Consider the following 14,312-nt stretch of genomic DNA (forward strand, 5'->3'; position numbering starts at 1 on the left):
ACACACACGCACACACACACACACACACACACACACACACACACACACACACACACACACACACACACACACACACACACACAGGATGTTAAAGCTGGCTGGACCTTTATTCTGTTACAGGAACAAACTGCATCTCCCAGCATTCATAGCGCAGGACGTCAGCCATCATTGCTGACATCAGTAAAGTTATTTACGCTCACTCCACCCTGATTTAGTCATGGCAGCATCATGCCTGCCAGACCAGAATTAATCAGTTAAACCCGACATTGTTTCAAACTACTGAAAGTAAATCAAATGTCCTCCGAGTGTCTCAGCTGACATAAGACGATTTACCGTCTCCATGTTTGTTGCAGGGGTCAAACTCTTTCATTTTGTTCTAAGGTCATAAAACAGCCCCTTTAAATCTGGACTAAAATCCCAGCAGCTTAGAAACATAATTATCGATCAACACTCAGATGTGAAACAACGGCTAACTAACGCCGACTGTGTTTCTATGACTTTGCATTTTTGTTTTTATGATGTAAAGAACCTTGAATTGCCTTGTTGCTGAAATGTGCTGTGCAGATAAACTTGATTGGTTGATTAAATGTCCTGGAAGGGCGGGTTCTGTGTGTCCGTCCTGTCGGCTGTAAACCGCCTTCGCTGCCCCTCCTCTGTCTAAATGTTCATTTTTGTTCATTTTTTTGGACCAAAGTGTGAGATGTGACTTTTTTCACCGCCTCCCATGACGGCTGCAGCCTCAGGAACCCGTCTCCCCACGTCTTATGCTGTTTGTCTTTCTTTGGACGGATCAGACCTTCTGATCTTTCATTATTTTCTATAGCTTATCCCTAAACAAACTCAATTCATAACTTATTCTTTTTTTAACAGCAGCAGCAGGAGAAGCTGGTCCTCACAACACCTTTAGAAAAACTGTCCTTATATTGTATCAAAAACTAAGCCACATGTTTGTTTTTCCCTTAGTAGCTAATAATATTTAAGGGATAATTCAGCTGTAGCTAGAAAAGACAAAGTATTTCAGACGCAATAAAAGCGACACTATGAACATTGTTGTCTTCCTAATATAAAGGGCTTTTAAGTTTTCATTAATTTCCAAACGATCCTGAATTAAGAAGATGGTGGCTTGTAAATATCCGTCGCTACCAGCTAAAGCTAACGCTAACAGCAAAGTTCGCAGCCTTCACTTCACTCCGATCAGCTTCTTCAGCCTAAAGAAGAAGGTAAAGGAGCCTTTGAGTTATTTCCATGGAGTCACTTCTGCATTCAGCCTGAAACAGAGTTTATGGGAACCAGAGAGCCGAGCCACTGATCCGCCTGCTTCCTGCTGTAAACACCGAACTATCTGAGCTCTGAACAGGAAACATGCAACGGTAATAAAACTAACTAACACGGAGACAGTAAGGGACACGGCTAGGCCTGTCATGATAACACATTTTGCTGGACGATTAATTGTCTAAAATATTATTGTGATAAACGAAAATATTGTTTCAAGACCTTTTGACACTGATTTAATGGAAATTACGTAATAATGCATGTGATTCCCTGCCATAGATAGAAAGACTTTATTTTCAAAAGAAAACACTGGAACTGATAAACTAAATCAGTTCCAGTGTTAATGGATTCTCAGTCTCCATGAACAAAATGAATAAAAACTAATCAACTTAAAGGGTTAAGTATTAATTAATGCCTGATTTAAATTAGTTAACTGGACTGGTAGCCGTTATTTAGTGTCCATGTGGCTGGACACCACACGGCTCGACGAACCCGATGAACCGTTAAACCTGTCAGCTGATGTCTCAGGTTTAAAATGGGCCGACAGTCGCTGGACATTAGACTAAGGAAATAGGAAGGGAGGGTCAGTGGAGACCGGAGCCTTTTTCATTCAGTGTCATCAACAGAAAGAGACGATAATTAAAATGAGGTCGATATGTTTAATTTATCGTCCGATTAATTGATTTATTGTTTATCGCGACAGGTCTAAACACGGCCATATTTTTCTAAAAGCAGCAGCTTTGAACCTGAACAGCAGAACCAGATCTCTGACTCCAGAGCTGCTGCTGTTGAGCTAAGAGGCTTTTAGCTCCGTCAGGCTGCGGGAGCTGAAAGCCCGAACCGGAACCGGAACCGGAACCTCCCCGTTATTGGGTCTCTGTTTGATACTAATGACAAACAGAGACAGAGTATTTATTTGTATCACTTAAATGTGATATTTAAGTGATACTTAAAGAAAAATGTCTGAGAATATTACCTGCTAGCATAAGCTAAGGTTAATGTTAGCCACAAAGTTAAAGTAAAACTCACCTTCGTATCAGTGAATGTATAACGAGGCTACATCTTAAAACTTTTCTCCACTTGACTTGTTGGGGCTTCGGATCGATGTTCATCATTAATTGTTACCTTGGCCAGGCCCTGCAGCACCGAGGGTAAAACGCCATTTTCAATAGACCGGAAACGACCGAGCCGCTTCTCCCTGAACACGGAAGCTGAGGTGCAAAGAGCCCATTTATTCAGGGTAAACGGCCGACTGACCCGGCTTCTGGTTCTGGTTGGTTCCCCAGTTCAAACTAAAGAACCTTCAACGTTAATAAATTATTTTTCGCAGCATGAGCCAAACTTTGGCTTCCAGCCTCTTGTTGCCGGGTTGGGCACCAACCTGCCTCCGGCCCAGGTCCGTCAGAACCGGCCCGTTCTCGCCCTGGACGCAGTCCGGCAGCTGGTTGGCGCGCCCGTCGTCCTGCGCGGGGCCCAGGTTGGCAACAAGTTGGGCAAGCTGGTTCTGGTTCAGCTGCAATGTACAGACAGACAGACATGAGGCGCTGCAGCAACCCGGTTCTACTGAGGGATCGGCAACTGGACCGGACCTTAAAGATATGACACAGGTTCTCCAGGGCCCGGTCCAGGAACTCGTGGGTCTTCTTCAGGTACTCGCCGCTGTCCTCGGGCTCGGCGCCGGGAAACGCGTTGCTGAGGTCAGAGGAGGCGAGTCCAAACCAGGACAGGAAGGAGCCGCCGGCCGCCGCCTCGCTGGACTGATCCGAGATCCGCTTGGCCGTGTGGCGGGCCTGCGCGATGATCTGGATCAACCTCATGACCTGCAGGGCGAGCGGGGACAGTTAGCGACGCGCCAGACCAAACAGACCTGAAGCGGAGCCGGCGGTAACTCACCGCTGCTCGGACCTCGGAGCCAAACATCTGCTTGTACTGGCAGTCCTGTCCTTCCAGGGAATACACGTGGCTCTTCACCTTGAACGCTGTGTCAGTCACCATCCGTTGCCGTGGCGACAGGTAGCAGCCCCCCTGGCCCGGCGTCAGGTACCCGCGGGGCTGCCGGTGGGGCAGGACTTGCTCCGGTTCCAGAAACAGCTGCTCACCTGGAGAGGAAAAGCAGAAACACAAAGAGTTTCCTGATTAGGTCCGTCATGATAAGTTTAGCTGGGCGATTAATTGTCTCTAAAATTATTGCGATAAACGATAATATTGTTTGAAGACCATTGTAAACTGATGNTGTCATCAGGTTTGTGTGTGTTTTCTATTGTAAAGACAAAACTCTTTTAATTTGATTTATATCAAGTCAGTGTTTGGTGTTCTTTATATAGGGCCACACTACATGTTGTAATTTGACAAGTGCTTTACCTGGGCGTGTGGTTGATCGACGCTGCAGGTAGGCTTTGTTTAATTTTTAATTGAATTGCATGGTTATATTTCAAAGATTTAATAGGCGTTTTGGTAATTTTTGTTTCTCTGTTTTTTGCAGTTGTTGCTGCACCTGCTGTTCCTTTTGATTTCCTTTTTCCATAGTTTTTCATTTATTTTGTTTACTTATTGTTTTGGAAATATACATCCTCTTATTTTGTAATAATAAATATTGTCCTTTTTATATTGGTTGTTTTATTGCACCACAAGTGGTCGTAACACTACGATAAAACTTGTAATAGTGCCGAATATACATGAGCTAATGTTAGTCAGGGTGTTGCAAATAACGTAAAAATGTCATAATAAATTGATAATATATTCCACTGTGTTTTCATGGTGGTGCATTCAGACCATCGTGGTTCTTCCTGCAGCCTTTGGGTTGCAGGATCTCATCATGTCCGTCTTCCTGCTGGTCAGCGTTGACCTTCAGGATGTCCAGACCTCCACCTTCTGGAGCCACATGAGCTCAATGTGCTGATCAAACATTAATGATAAAAAGTGTCTGATGTTCTTAGAGCTGAAGAGCATCAACAATCTGTTGTTTTTAAACTTCTCAATACGTTTCATATGATTCACCTGATGTCCAAGTTAAACTGGAACAAATGAATCTTTATTCCTTCTGATCTGACTGGTTCCTCTTCCAGGATTTCACACTTTGGTCACTAAGAGTTTAAACTCAGTCTTAACTATAATTAATTAGACACATTTTCTCACTTTCTTACATTGAAGCTTCAGACAGATAAACATGATGATTATAAACTAGAAACTAACATGATTTATATTTTGGGTTCTTGTTAATAGCTGCCCTGATGATAATGTCAAAATGTTTGGTTTGCTGAATAATGTATTCAGTTTTGATGCTTCATTGGTATCTACAATGTTAATGAAATATTTATAATGTTATTTTCACTCTGGCTGAAGCTCCTCACATTTTGGGAGGATTGTACTAGGACCTTGTTATAAACTACAGTTAGTACAATAATGTGTGGCGTCAGCAGAAATAAAGAGACTTTGTTCTCTGAGACACAACAACTTTTATTTTTCTTTAGTTTGTCTCAACTGTCCTTGTTGCTCTGCCATCAGCTGGTAGCTGCTTCCTGCTGAAGGATCCAGGTGTTGTGATGGTTCTCCATCATGTCGGCCATGTTGCTCTCCTGGTAATCAGATGTTATAGATTATAGCACTTAGATGTAGATAAGTNCAAACCCGACATGCTTACGGTTTGTTGTCTGCTAGCGTCTCAGGTTTTAAAACGGGCCGGCGATCGGCCGACAGTTCTAGGATGATGCAATGTGAGCCGAGCGTGAAGGAAACGAGGAGGGGAGCCGGTGGAGAGCACCGAGTTCAGCCTGTTGTCATTCAGCGTCAACAGGAAAAGGCAGGAAGAGCCGATCTATTAAAATGAGGTCGATAATTTGTCGTGCGATTCATGGACTTTACCGCGACAGGCCTACGCCTGATCGTTCAGCCGCTATGGTGGAGCGCAGTGAGGCTGATCTGGGCGCATACATCTATGTTAACACACAACATGTAGAATTTAAATCTCAAACGCTGGTTTGGTAAATACTGCAGCAAATGTCCAGAATTAGGAGCAAAGCAGAAGAATAAAATAATCACTTGATTTTTTATTTCACTGAAAGAATATTTAGTTAAGAAATGCAAACGTCCTTGGGTTAGCAAATTCTGCATAAATGACAAAATGATAATAACCCTAAAGACAAATAACCCAAGAGACGAGGCGCTGCCATTTTCATTAGATTAGTTCAATATCAGCACCAGGGAACCTCGACACATATAAGCAACATGTGGAGACAACATGCCAGCGAAGGCGGTGCATTCAGGGAGTGTGTGTTTGTAGCCGTGTGTGTAAGGATGTCTGTGAACCCGGAGGAGCCAGAAACAGGAAGGGAACGGTGACATCATCAGATTCGGAGCGCCGCGCCTCACCTGAACAAAAACCAAAGTTTGACGGATAAAGTTTTCCTTTTGAATTTGACACCGACAGATTCAGACAATGTAAATTGCACCGACTCTTCAATACAGCATAACCCTTACAATCTCATTTCAAAAACTGTGAAAAATATAAAAATTCAATAGAGAAACATGTTTCTTTGTTAAAAAAATACAAGGAGACGATTCGATAAAACCCAAGAATATACAAACCGGATTCCAAAAGAGTTGGGACACTAAACAAATAGTGAATAAAAACTGAATGCAATGATGTGGAGATGCCAACATCTAATATTTTATTCTCAATAAAACACAAATCACAGATCAAAAGTTTAATCTGAGTAAATGTAACATTTAAAAGGGAAAATATGTTGATTCAAAAGTTCAGTGTCTACAAATCCCAAAAAGTTGGGACAAGTAGCAATCAGTGGCTGGAAAAAGGAAATTGAACATAAACAACTGGAAGACCAATTAACACTAATCAGGTCAATTGATAACATGATTGGGTATAAAAAGCTTCTTAGAGTGTCAGTGTCTCTCTGAAGCTGAGATGGTAAGAGGATAATCAATTCCACCATCGTTGGGCAGAAAGATGGTGCATCAATACCAGAATGGTGGAACCCAGCGTAAAACAGCAAAGACTTAAGTTATCATCATCAACCGAGCAGAACATCATCAGCAGATCCAGAGAATCTGGAACAATCGCTGTGCGTAAGGGTCAAGGCTGTAAAACTACTGATGCTTGTGATCTCTGGGCCCTGAAACATCACTGCACCTCAAACAGGAATGTTTAGGGAATAACAGCATCGGCTCAGGAATACTTCCAGAAAGCATCGTCAGTGAACACAATCCATCCACAATTTGTTTTAATGCTGCAGCTCAGTCGGTTGCTAATAGATCAGAGTTTAAACTGGCATGTTGAACATCTTTAATCTGGTCATTTAGTGGAATATTTAACTACTAGAAAATGGAACAAAATAAGAATATATTCTCCACTCTGATTGGCTGATAGGCCTACAGATTTTAACTTTAATGTTCATTACATTTTTCTTAGACGCTGTGAAAATAATTTCTATTCTCATGACTTTTTTGTTCTCTGGGAAATTATTTTGATGATAAATACAGAAACAAGCATAAAAATCAAAACATCTACAATAGTGATAGTAATATTAATGATAAAATAATAGTCAGTGCAAAGTAGCCTGCAGATTCTTTGGTGGGGGGGGAGCTAAATGCTGGGGGGCGGTGAGGGGGCAGATTCTTTGGTGGGGGGCGGTGAGGGACCTGGATAAAGGCTGGGGGGGGGCGCTGGGCTGAAACAGGTTGAGAAACACTGATCTAGAACATTTGCTCCCATCTAGACGTCGTCGTCTCTTTCAGGGAAGACCCTGCACGTTTCAACAACATGATGCCAGACCACATTCTGCAGCAATCACAGCATCATGGCTACGTAGGAGACGGATCCGGGTCCTGAAATGTCCAGCCTGCAGTCCAGATCTTTTACCTATAGAGAACATTTGGCGCATCACAAAGAGGAAGGTGGACAAAGAAGGCCCAAGACGACTGAACAGTTAGATGGGAGAGCAGTCCCATTTCTAAACCTGAGAATCTGGTCTCCTCTGTCCCCAGACGTCTGTTGAGTGTTGGAAGAAGAAGTGGAGACGCCGCACAGTGGTAAAAATGGCCTTGTCCAACTTTTTGGGACGTTTTGAAACAACATATTTTTCCTTAAAATGATACATTCTCTCAGTTAAAACTTTTGATCTGTGATTTGTGTTCTATTGTGAATAAAATATTAGATGTTGGCACCTCCACATCATTGCATTCAGTTTTTATTCACTATTTGTTCAGTGTCCCAACTTTTTTGGAATCTGGTTCCAATAGCTTAAAGATGAGAAAAATTCTTCAGATTCATCTTACGCTCCGAAACTTTACAGTAATATTAAAAACTATTATTTGTATTGCTTAACTCACAGCGACAAAATTCACGTGTGTATTTTATTCTCCTGCTTTGCTCCCAATTTTGGACGTTTGCTGCAGTATTTGGTGCTTTCATGGCAGTATTTCCCAGGAATAATCTGATTGGACGACAGCGACCAATCAGCTGCCGGTCGGTTGAGCCGAGATCAGGCTGAGTGAGAGCAGAGCGCGACTGAGATTTAAATTCTAGTTATAGATGTATGCGCCCAGATCAGACTCACTGCACTGCATTGGGCCTCACCTCTCTGGATCATGTCTGCCAGGTTGGGCTGGGCCAGAACCTTGGCGGCCCGGAACACCATCAGGGCGTTCTTGGCGTTGACCAGGTCGGTCCGCGTGGCCCGGTTCAGGAAGCCCTGGAACAGCTTGGTGTAGAGCAGCAGGTTCTCGTGGACAAACGGCTCCCTGCAGCAGAGGTCCGGTCAGCAAACAGAACCGGCGCCAACCAGAAACGCCAGGCGGGTCCACTCACCATTTGTCCAGCACGGTTCTGTTCTGGTCGGGTTGGGCATTGGGCTTCTCTCCTGTGTATCTCCAAGGCTGAATGTAGCTGAGCCACGTCTCCAACACCTGAACGAGATTTATGGTCGTCACATTTCTACCTCAGTGAAAAACAAGAAAACATTAAACATTAAAATACTGAGAAAAAGTTTGGCAGTTTTAGTCTCATTGAAAAAACAAACTCATTACTGACTTCTCGTCTTTATTTCCCCTCATTTTAATGATTTTTGTTCAGAGAGTAAAAACCCTCTGAAAAATAGATTCAGAAGATTAGAATATTACTCTAACGTGGTCATGGAAAGTTTAGTGGAAGGAAAAGGTTCACAAGCACCACAGATAACCGGTGCTTCAAGAATCTGTGGCAGCTTCAGCAGGAAAGGACTGAGGCTGCTCAGGCGGATCCTAAACATGGATCCGGTTATGAGAAGAACCAGAACCCGATTGTTGCTCCGGGTCCAAACATCTCCTTTCAGATGAAAGTAAAGTCTGTAATTGATCTGGACACCAAGGTGCTAGAAGCCGGAAGTCCAGAGTGAAGCTTCCACAGTCAGTGATGATCTGGGTCAGCAAGTCATCTGCTGGTTCTGGTTCACCGGGTCCAAAGCAAATGCAGCCGTCTAGCAGAACATTTAGAGTTTTTCACGCCAACAGCTATGAGCTGGAAACATCTAGTTGGATGCTAGAAGTTGGTTTCTTTTTCCAACGGGGCTGGGTACTGACCCAAAAGCTGCTTCAATCACCATGACAACCCCAGGAACGGGGCGGGCCAGAACCTCAGAGGGAATCTATTGTCAAGAGGAAGATGAGCTCTCCTCTGTGCTGCGCCGCATGGATGAGCCCAGACCAGGCGTTGGTTATCAGAACATTTTCATTTAAAATAAAATACTAATGTGGTATTTTATGAGATGCTGAATTTTGGGGTTTTATTCTCTGAATCGTCAGAATGCAAGAAATAAAAACGGAATATCTCACTCAAGGGTTTATAAATCAATATAATTTACGAGTTTCACTGAAATGAGTGGAAAAAAACAAATATTTACTTTTTCTCAATTTTCTAGTTCTTTGAGCTTCTTCCTGTATCAAATGAATCTCAGACCTTCAGTGAACAAATAAACATATTTTAATTTCAGCCTAACTGGATTTCAATTGTTGGTGATGAACTAAACGCTGCGGTTCATCCTAAGGAAACGTACGGCTCTGAAGGAGGCGTCCAGCGGCCAGTGTCCGAAGCAATGCTGCAGGAACAGGTAGAGCTTCTGCTGCACGAAGCGCTGCACCACCACCCTGCAGCAGCACAAACGCACAGAAACACGCATCAAACATGCATCTCAATATTTGGCCAAATTATTCGTTCATTTTGCACACAATAAAATTCAAACAATTCTCAGGAGGTTTTCAAAGTTTTCCAGCAAAACACTTGGGAGATAAAAACAATAGTTTCAACTCAGATTATATTAACTCATTTATCACCGTTATTAATAACATCTTGTGATAGTTTTCTACAGCAGAGACAAGTTAAGCTAAAATAAAACAAAAGGTTTTGAAATGTTTCACCCTAAACACCCGACTGATCTGACAACAAGAGACTAATTTAATAAAAATATAAAACTTCCAATTTCTATAACTTTGTTTATGAATTAAATGTTTTCTTAGGGGTCGACAACAGAAGTGACCCAGTGGTAAAAACAAACGCCGTCCAGCCAACTGCCGATAAATTTGCACCGACTCATGAAAGATGCAGGAATGCTATCTAGCTAGCTAGCTTTACTAGCTTTACTAGCTAGCTAGCTAGCTAGTATGCTAGCTAGTATGAAGCTAGCATCTTTGCTGCGTTTTCATCCCAGGCTGTTGAGGCTACCGCTGAGCTAGCTAGCAAGAAAAGCTAGCTAGTCAGGATTATACTAGCTAAATTATAAATTAAACTGAAAACGCAGCAAAGATGTCAACTCAAACTGACAGGACAGAAAAAAACAAAAGCAGAAAAAAACAAAAGCACATCCAGATTAAACAGTCCAACATGTAAGCGCGGTGGCTCACGGATTTCAGGCAACAAAAATAAACAGAAATTTAAGACTTTTTAAAGACCGTAGTTTTAGATCAGTGTTTCTCAACCTTTTTCGGGCCAGCGGCCCCCCAGCCTTTATCCAGGTCCCTCACTGCCCACCAAAGAATTTGTAGGCTACTTTGCACTGAATATTATTAATACTACTATCACTCAGGGTTTTCCCCAGTGTATTATAAGCCTGGCGGCCCGCCATGCTTTACTAGCCCCGCTGCCAGGCTAAGCGTTGCTTGTTTACGTTTCTAGAGTAAAAAATTTTTTTTTTAAAGCCGGGCTGCAAGCGTCTCTGTTGCTCTTAGCATTTCACTAGCAGAGCAGATTTATTCCTAAAGGATAGGTTTATAATAGATAGGTTTATAGTTTATGCATTTAAACCCTACAGCACGCGGACCAATCACAGCTGGCGGCTCTGCGCTTTGCCTCGCGCGCTGCCCCTGCTTTACCTCAGCGGGATCGCTGACCTGTATGGATATTTACATCAACCTACTGTGAGGAATTATGATCCTTTGGAGGGTTTTAAACCTAGAGTTTAAAGCCCGCCGCGTTGGCTCTGGTTGCGCAGCTCAATGTGAACCGCAGGAATAACTTGTAGCGAATTCAGAGGTCGCGTAGTGGAGCGGTGAGAATGATTTATCTTTGTGAACGAACAATTATACGCGGCCCAGCCTGTGGCTCTCTGTCCGTCTTCCCTGTAAAGTTTATGGTCCCGGTTGGCCGGAGCGTTGTGGATAACGAGCAGCGCTAACCTCATCATGCAGGTTCAGCCCAATGAGGAACTTTAACGTTCTCCTCGGAGTCACGCATCACGCTGATTTTATATTATACTCAGTATTATTTTTCCGGTTACACGATGCATCAAACCATATCAAATGCGTTGTCTACTTAGTTAATGCGTCCGGCCGCAGGGAGATCTGAGAAACTCGTCCCATAAACTCGACCAACCAGAATAGTTTCTATGACGCTTATTAAAAACTCAACAGACACGAAATGGAAAAACTACTGAAGCCACATTAGCAGCACTGAATTAAATCTCCCGTTTGTTGCTCATCTCTGCGTAGTGCAGCAGATTACCTCATCATGCAGGGCCGGTCCAAGGGTGTTTGAGGAAGTCTAAACTGGCATTGTTCTGCATTTAAGGTGTAAAGTTTACCTTCGACCAAACGCCCCCCCCTCCTCCCCCCAAGAGGAATCCCAGCGCCCCCCTTTTGTAAAAATGTCCGCCAGCGCCCCCTGCCGTCCTCTGAACGCCCCCCAGGCCTCCCATCTGACTGATATTACATTGTCTTATTATGGAGTGGACTGACTCAGCATGTGCATGCTCATCAGTGTGCAATAATGTAAATGGGAGTTTTAGATGGAAATCGTTTTAACACAGAAGGTTTATTTCCTTCAATCAAGTTATATTTTGAGATGAACATTGGTTTAGAAAACGACTGAACCGTGCTACTTGATTTGTAGCACAGTTCAACAGTACCGCCCCCATTGAGAAACACTTTAGATGCATGAATTTAGGGGATATTCTGACTTTTTAAGTTTAACATGGGCCTTTTAAAGCTGCTGACCTCTTGAACTCCTCCAGTGGGCTGGTGTGGGGGGGGGAGTGGGCCGGCGAGGGCGGCGGCTCCGGCTTCAGGCTGCTGGAGAAGGCGTGCAGATGCTTGACCAGCAGGCGCACCACCAACACGTGCTCCTCTGACGGATTGAAGGGCTCCTGGAAACACAGCCAGTCACAGCGAGCCGCACCACCAATCATCTCCACAAAGCAGCCAATCACAGCAGGCCCCGCCCTAAAGTGAGGTCACATGCCTCAAACCCTCACGACTCTCCAACTCTGGATCAGAACGTGTTTTAATAACAGAAAATGTAGTTTTTATTTGATTTATTCTAAGAATCTGTCGATGGTTTGGTTCTAATTTAATCAAAGTCCAACAGGATGAGCAGTGTGACCTCACTTCCTGCTACAGCAGCAGGATGCAACACTGGATCCTCCGCAGCAATCAGCCATCCCATCTGCAGCCAATTACAAACACATGAACTCATGCAAAGATGGTTGTCGTTACTGGCATTACATGCGCTTTGCAGTGACAGCAGGAGGACAGACAGACAGACGGCCATGCATCAACGCAAGCAATGCGCCCAAAGATCCAAAGCTCTGCTGCAGGACTGCGCCTGCTGTCGAGGATCCTTCTCTGCACAAACCATGAAGCTGGACCGATAAAGGCTCGCTCACCCCGACTGCACTGCAAAAACACAAAACCTTACCAAGAATTTTAGTCTCATTTATACAGCATATATGTCAAAATAAGGCAAAACTACCTCACAAGTAACTTTTCAGCAAAATATAGGAGTTTTTCCTTCACCAAAAGGTTCTGGCTCCACTAGATTATTTTGCTTGTAACACGGGAAACAAGTTTTGTTACAAGTGAAATTATTTGTCAGTTGAACTAGAACTTTTTGGTGAATGAATTACTGACGTAAAATCAGCTCCTATATCTTGCTGAAGTTACCTGTGAGTTAGTTTTGCCTTATTTTAAGTAAACTAACATATTTGCACCAGAAACGAGACAGAAAGTAAGATTTTGTGTTTTTGCGTCTGCAGTATCGCAAAAACATAAAGACATATTCATGTCATAAAGAGTAACTAAACCCCAAATAGATTTGTTTGCAGTTAAACTGTCTGAATTGGTTTTTATGGTGCCATCTTTACATTTCTCTGCAAATTCTGACATTTTTGTGTAAATTTGATTAATTCTGATCTTTATGGTTGATGAAGAACCCGGCCAATGTTGACCGGGTTCTTTGAATGGCCTGAACTTGGACCCGAAATCTGCAGATTTACTGAAGTTTCAGGAAACAGAAGCATGATCTGATTGTTTTAAAAATTCTAATATTTTCAGATAAACAGAGTTGATTTTCTGAAGAATTTTTCGCTACATTTCTGTTTCTGACCGATTGACTTGCGAATTTCAAGCAAACTTTTAAAACATTGAAGAAAATGCAAATTATGCGCGTTTCCATCTGCTGATTTGGAGTCAACCCCCCGGGCTACGCACAGTGTGATGTCATCAAATGTTGACCCTACGCACGGCTGGAAGAAGCAGGAAGTGTAGGTTGGACCAATGATATGAGTTGGAGATTTGAACTTTGACATCTCCCACTTTGCTGCTCGTGGAAAGGCTCAGACCGCCCAGTAGATGGCGCCGTTCGCCAAGTCAGAGCATCTTTCCATCCGTGGTGCATCGACTCTTTTAGAAAAGCCGAAACCCACAACGTAAAACCTTTCTGTAAAATTAAGGAAACTGTTTCCCATTTTCATAAACTTTTCCTAATGTGACAAAATGCGGCAAAAAAAAAAAAAAGCTTGTTGGATTTTTGCTGTCATTGCATCAGTTGCTGCAGATTATTTATCATATGGTCACATTTTGAGGCAATTATATGGAATAACTATTTCATCGCCATTTGATAATATACTATTTGGAAACATTTAAAACTGACAAATCAAAATAGCTTTAATATATTAAATACATTTCCAGCTATGATTAATAGGAGCAGCTTAAAACAGCAGCAGGTCGTAGAGCTGATCTGGAGGCTACTTATTGATTATCTATTAATCACCTTTTTAGACAGCAAGAGGTGGTTAACAGATTATTTTTCAGAATGTGAACCAGCTAAACTAAACTAGAGCAGACATTTTCATGACCAGTTTTGGTTTAATTTCTGCTCCGATTGTTTTCTTTCGTCAAATGGCTTTTTTAGAGTCTGTTTACTCCAGTTAAGGGTTAATCAGTCCCTAAATTAGTTGATGATTACGTCACTAATCGATGAATCAGATTAATTGTTCGGCCCTGCTATCGGCAGAAGCTATTAAAGCGTGGCGGGCCGCGAGCCGCCTCCCCTCATGCAGCAGCAGCAGCTAACGCATGCTAACCTAGCATGCTAACCAGAGAAGGATCCTGGACCGAAGCGTTACCTCCAGGAGGCCCCAGGGGGGCGCTGCTGTGTGAAAAGGTAAAAGTACTTGGTAGGTGTGGAGGGTCCCAGAGCCAGGAGGGGCGAGGGGTTGGCACGGCATGCTGGACATACTGAGGCGGTACTGCAGCAGCGCCAGCTGTTCAGCCGAAGGAGG

General features: G+C 43.2%; 1 protein-coding gene across 7 annotated transcripts in view; it reads right to left on the bottom strand.

The window, feature by feature from the left end:
* smpd4 (sphingomyelin phosphodiesterase 4) overlaps positions 1 to 14,312 on the bottom strand; it is a 26,213-nt gene that overhangs the window by 1,198 nt on the left and 10,703 nt on the right. For 3 of the 7 annotated variants that reach the window (XM_008408205.2, XM_008408207.1, XM_008408204.1), the window contains exons 11-18: positions 14,157 to 14,294; positions 11,749 to 11,897; positions 9,318 to 9,408; positions 8,096 to 8,193; positions 7,865 to 8,028; positions 3,166 to 3,371; positions 2,862 to 3,092; positions 2,654 to 2,785 (exon numbers count right to left, since the gene is read on the bottom strand). In XM_008408205.2, the coding sequence (XP_008406427.1) occupies positions 2,654 to 2,785; positions 2,862 to 3,092; positions 3,166 to 3,371; positions 7,865 to 8,028; positions 8,096 to 8,193; positions 9,318 to 9,408; positions 11,749 to 11,897; positions 14,157 to 14,294 (1,209 nt within the window). The remainder of the gene's footprint in view (positions 1 to 2,653; positions 2,786 to 2,861; positions 3,093 to 3,165; positions 3,372 to 7,864; positions 8,029 to 8,095; positions 8,194 to 9,317; positions 9,409 to 11,748; positions 11,898 to 14,156; positions 14,295 to 14,312) is intronic. The other 4 variants (XM_008408209.1, XM_008408208.1, XM_008408212.1 and 1 more) reach the window with 2 other exon arrangements.

Source organism: Poecilia reticulata, linkage group LG5, assembly GCF_000633615.1.
Source record: "Poecilia reticulata strain Guanapo linkage group LG5, Guppy_female_1.0+MT, whole genome shotgun sequence".
NCBI lineage: Eukaryota > Metazoa > Chordata > Actinopteri > Cyprinodontiformes > Poeciliidae > Poecilia > Poecilia reticulata.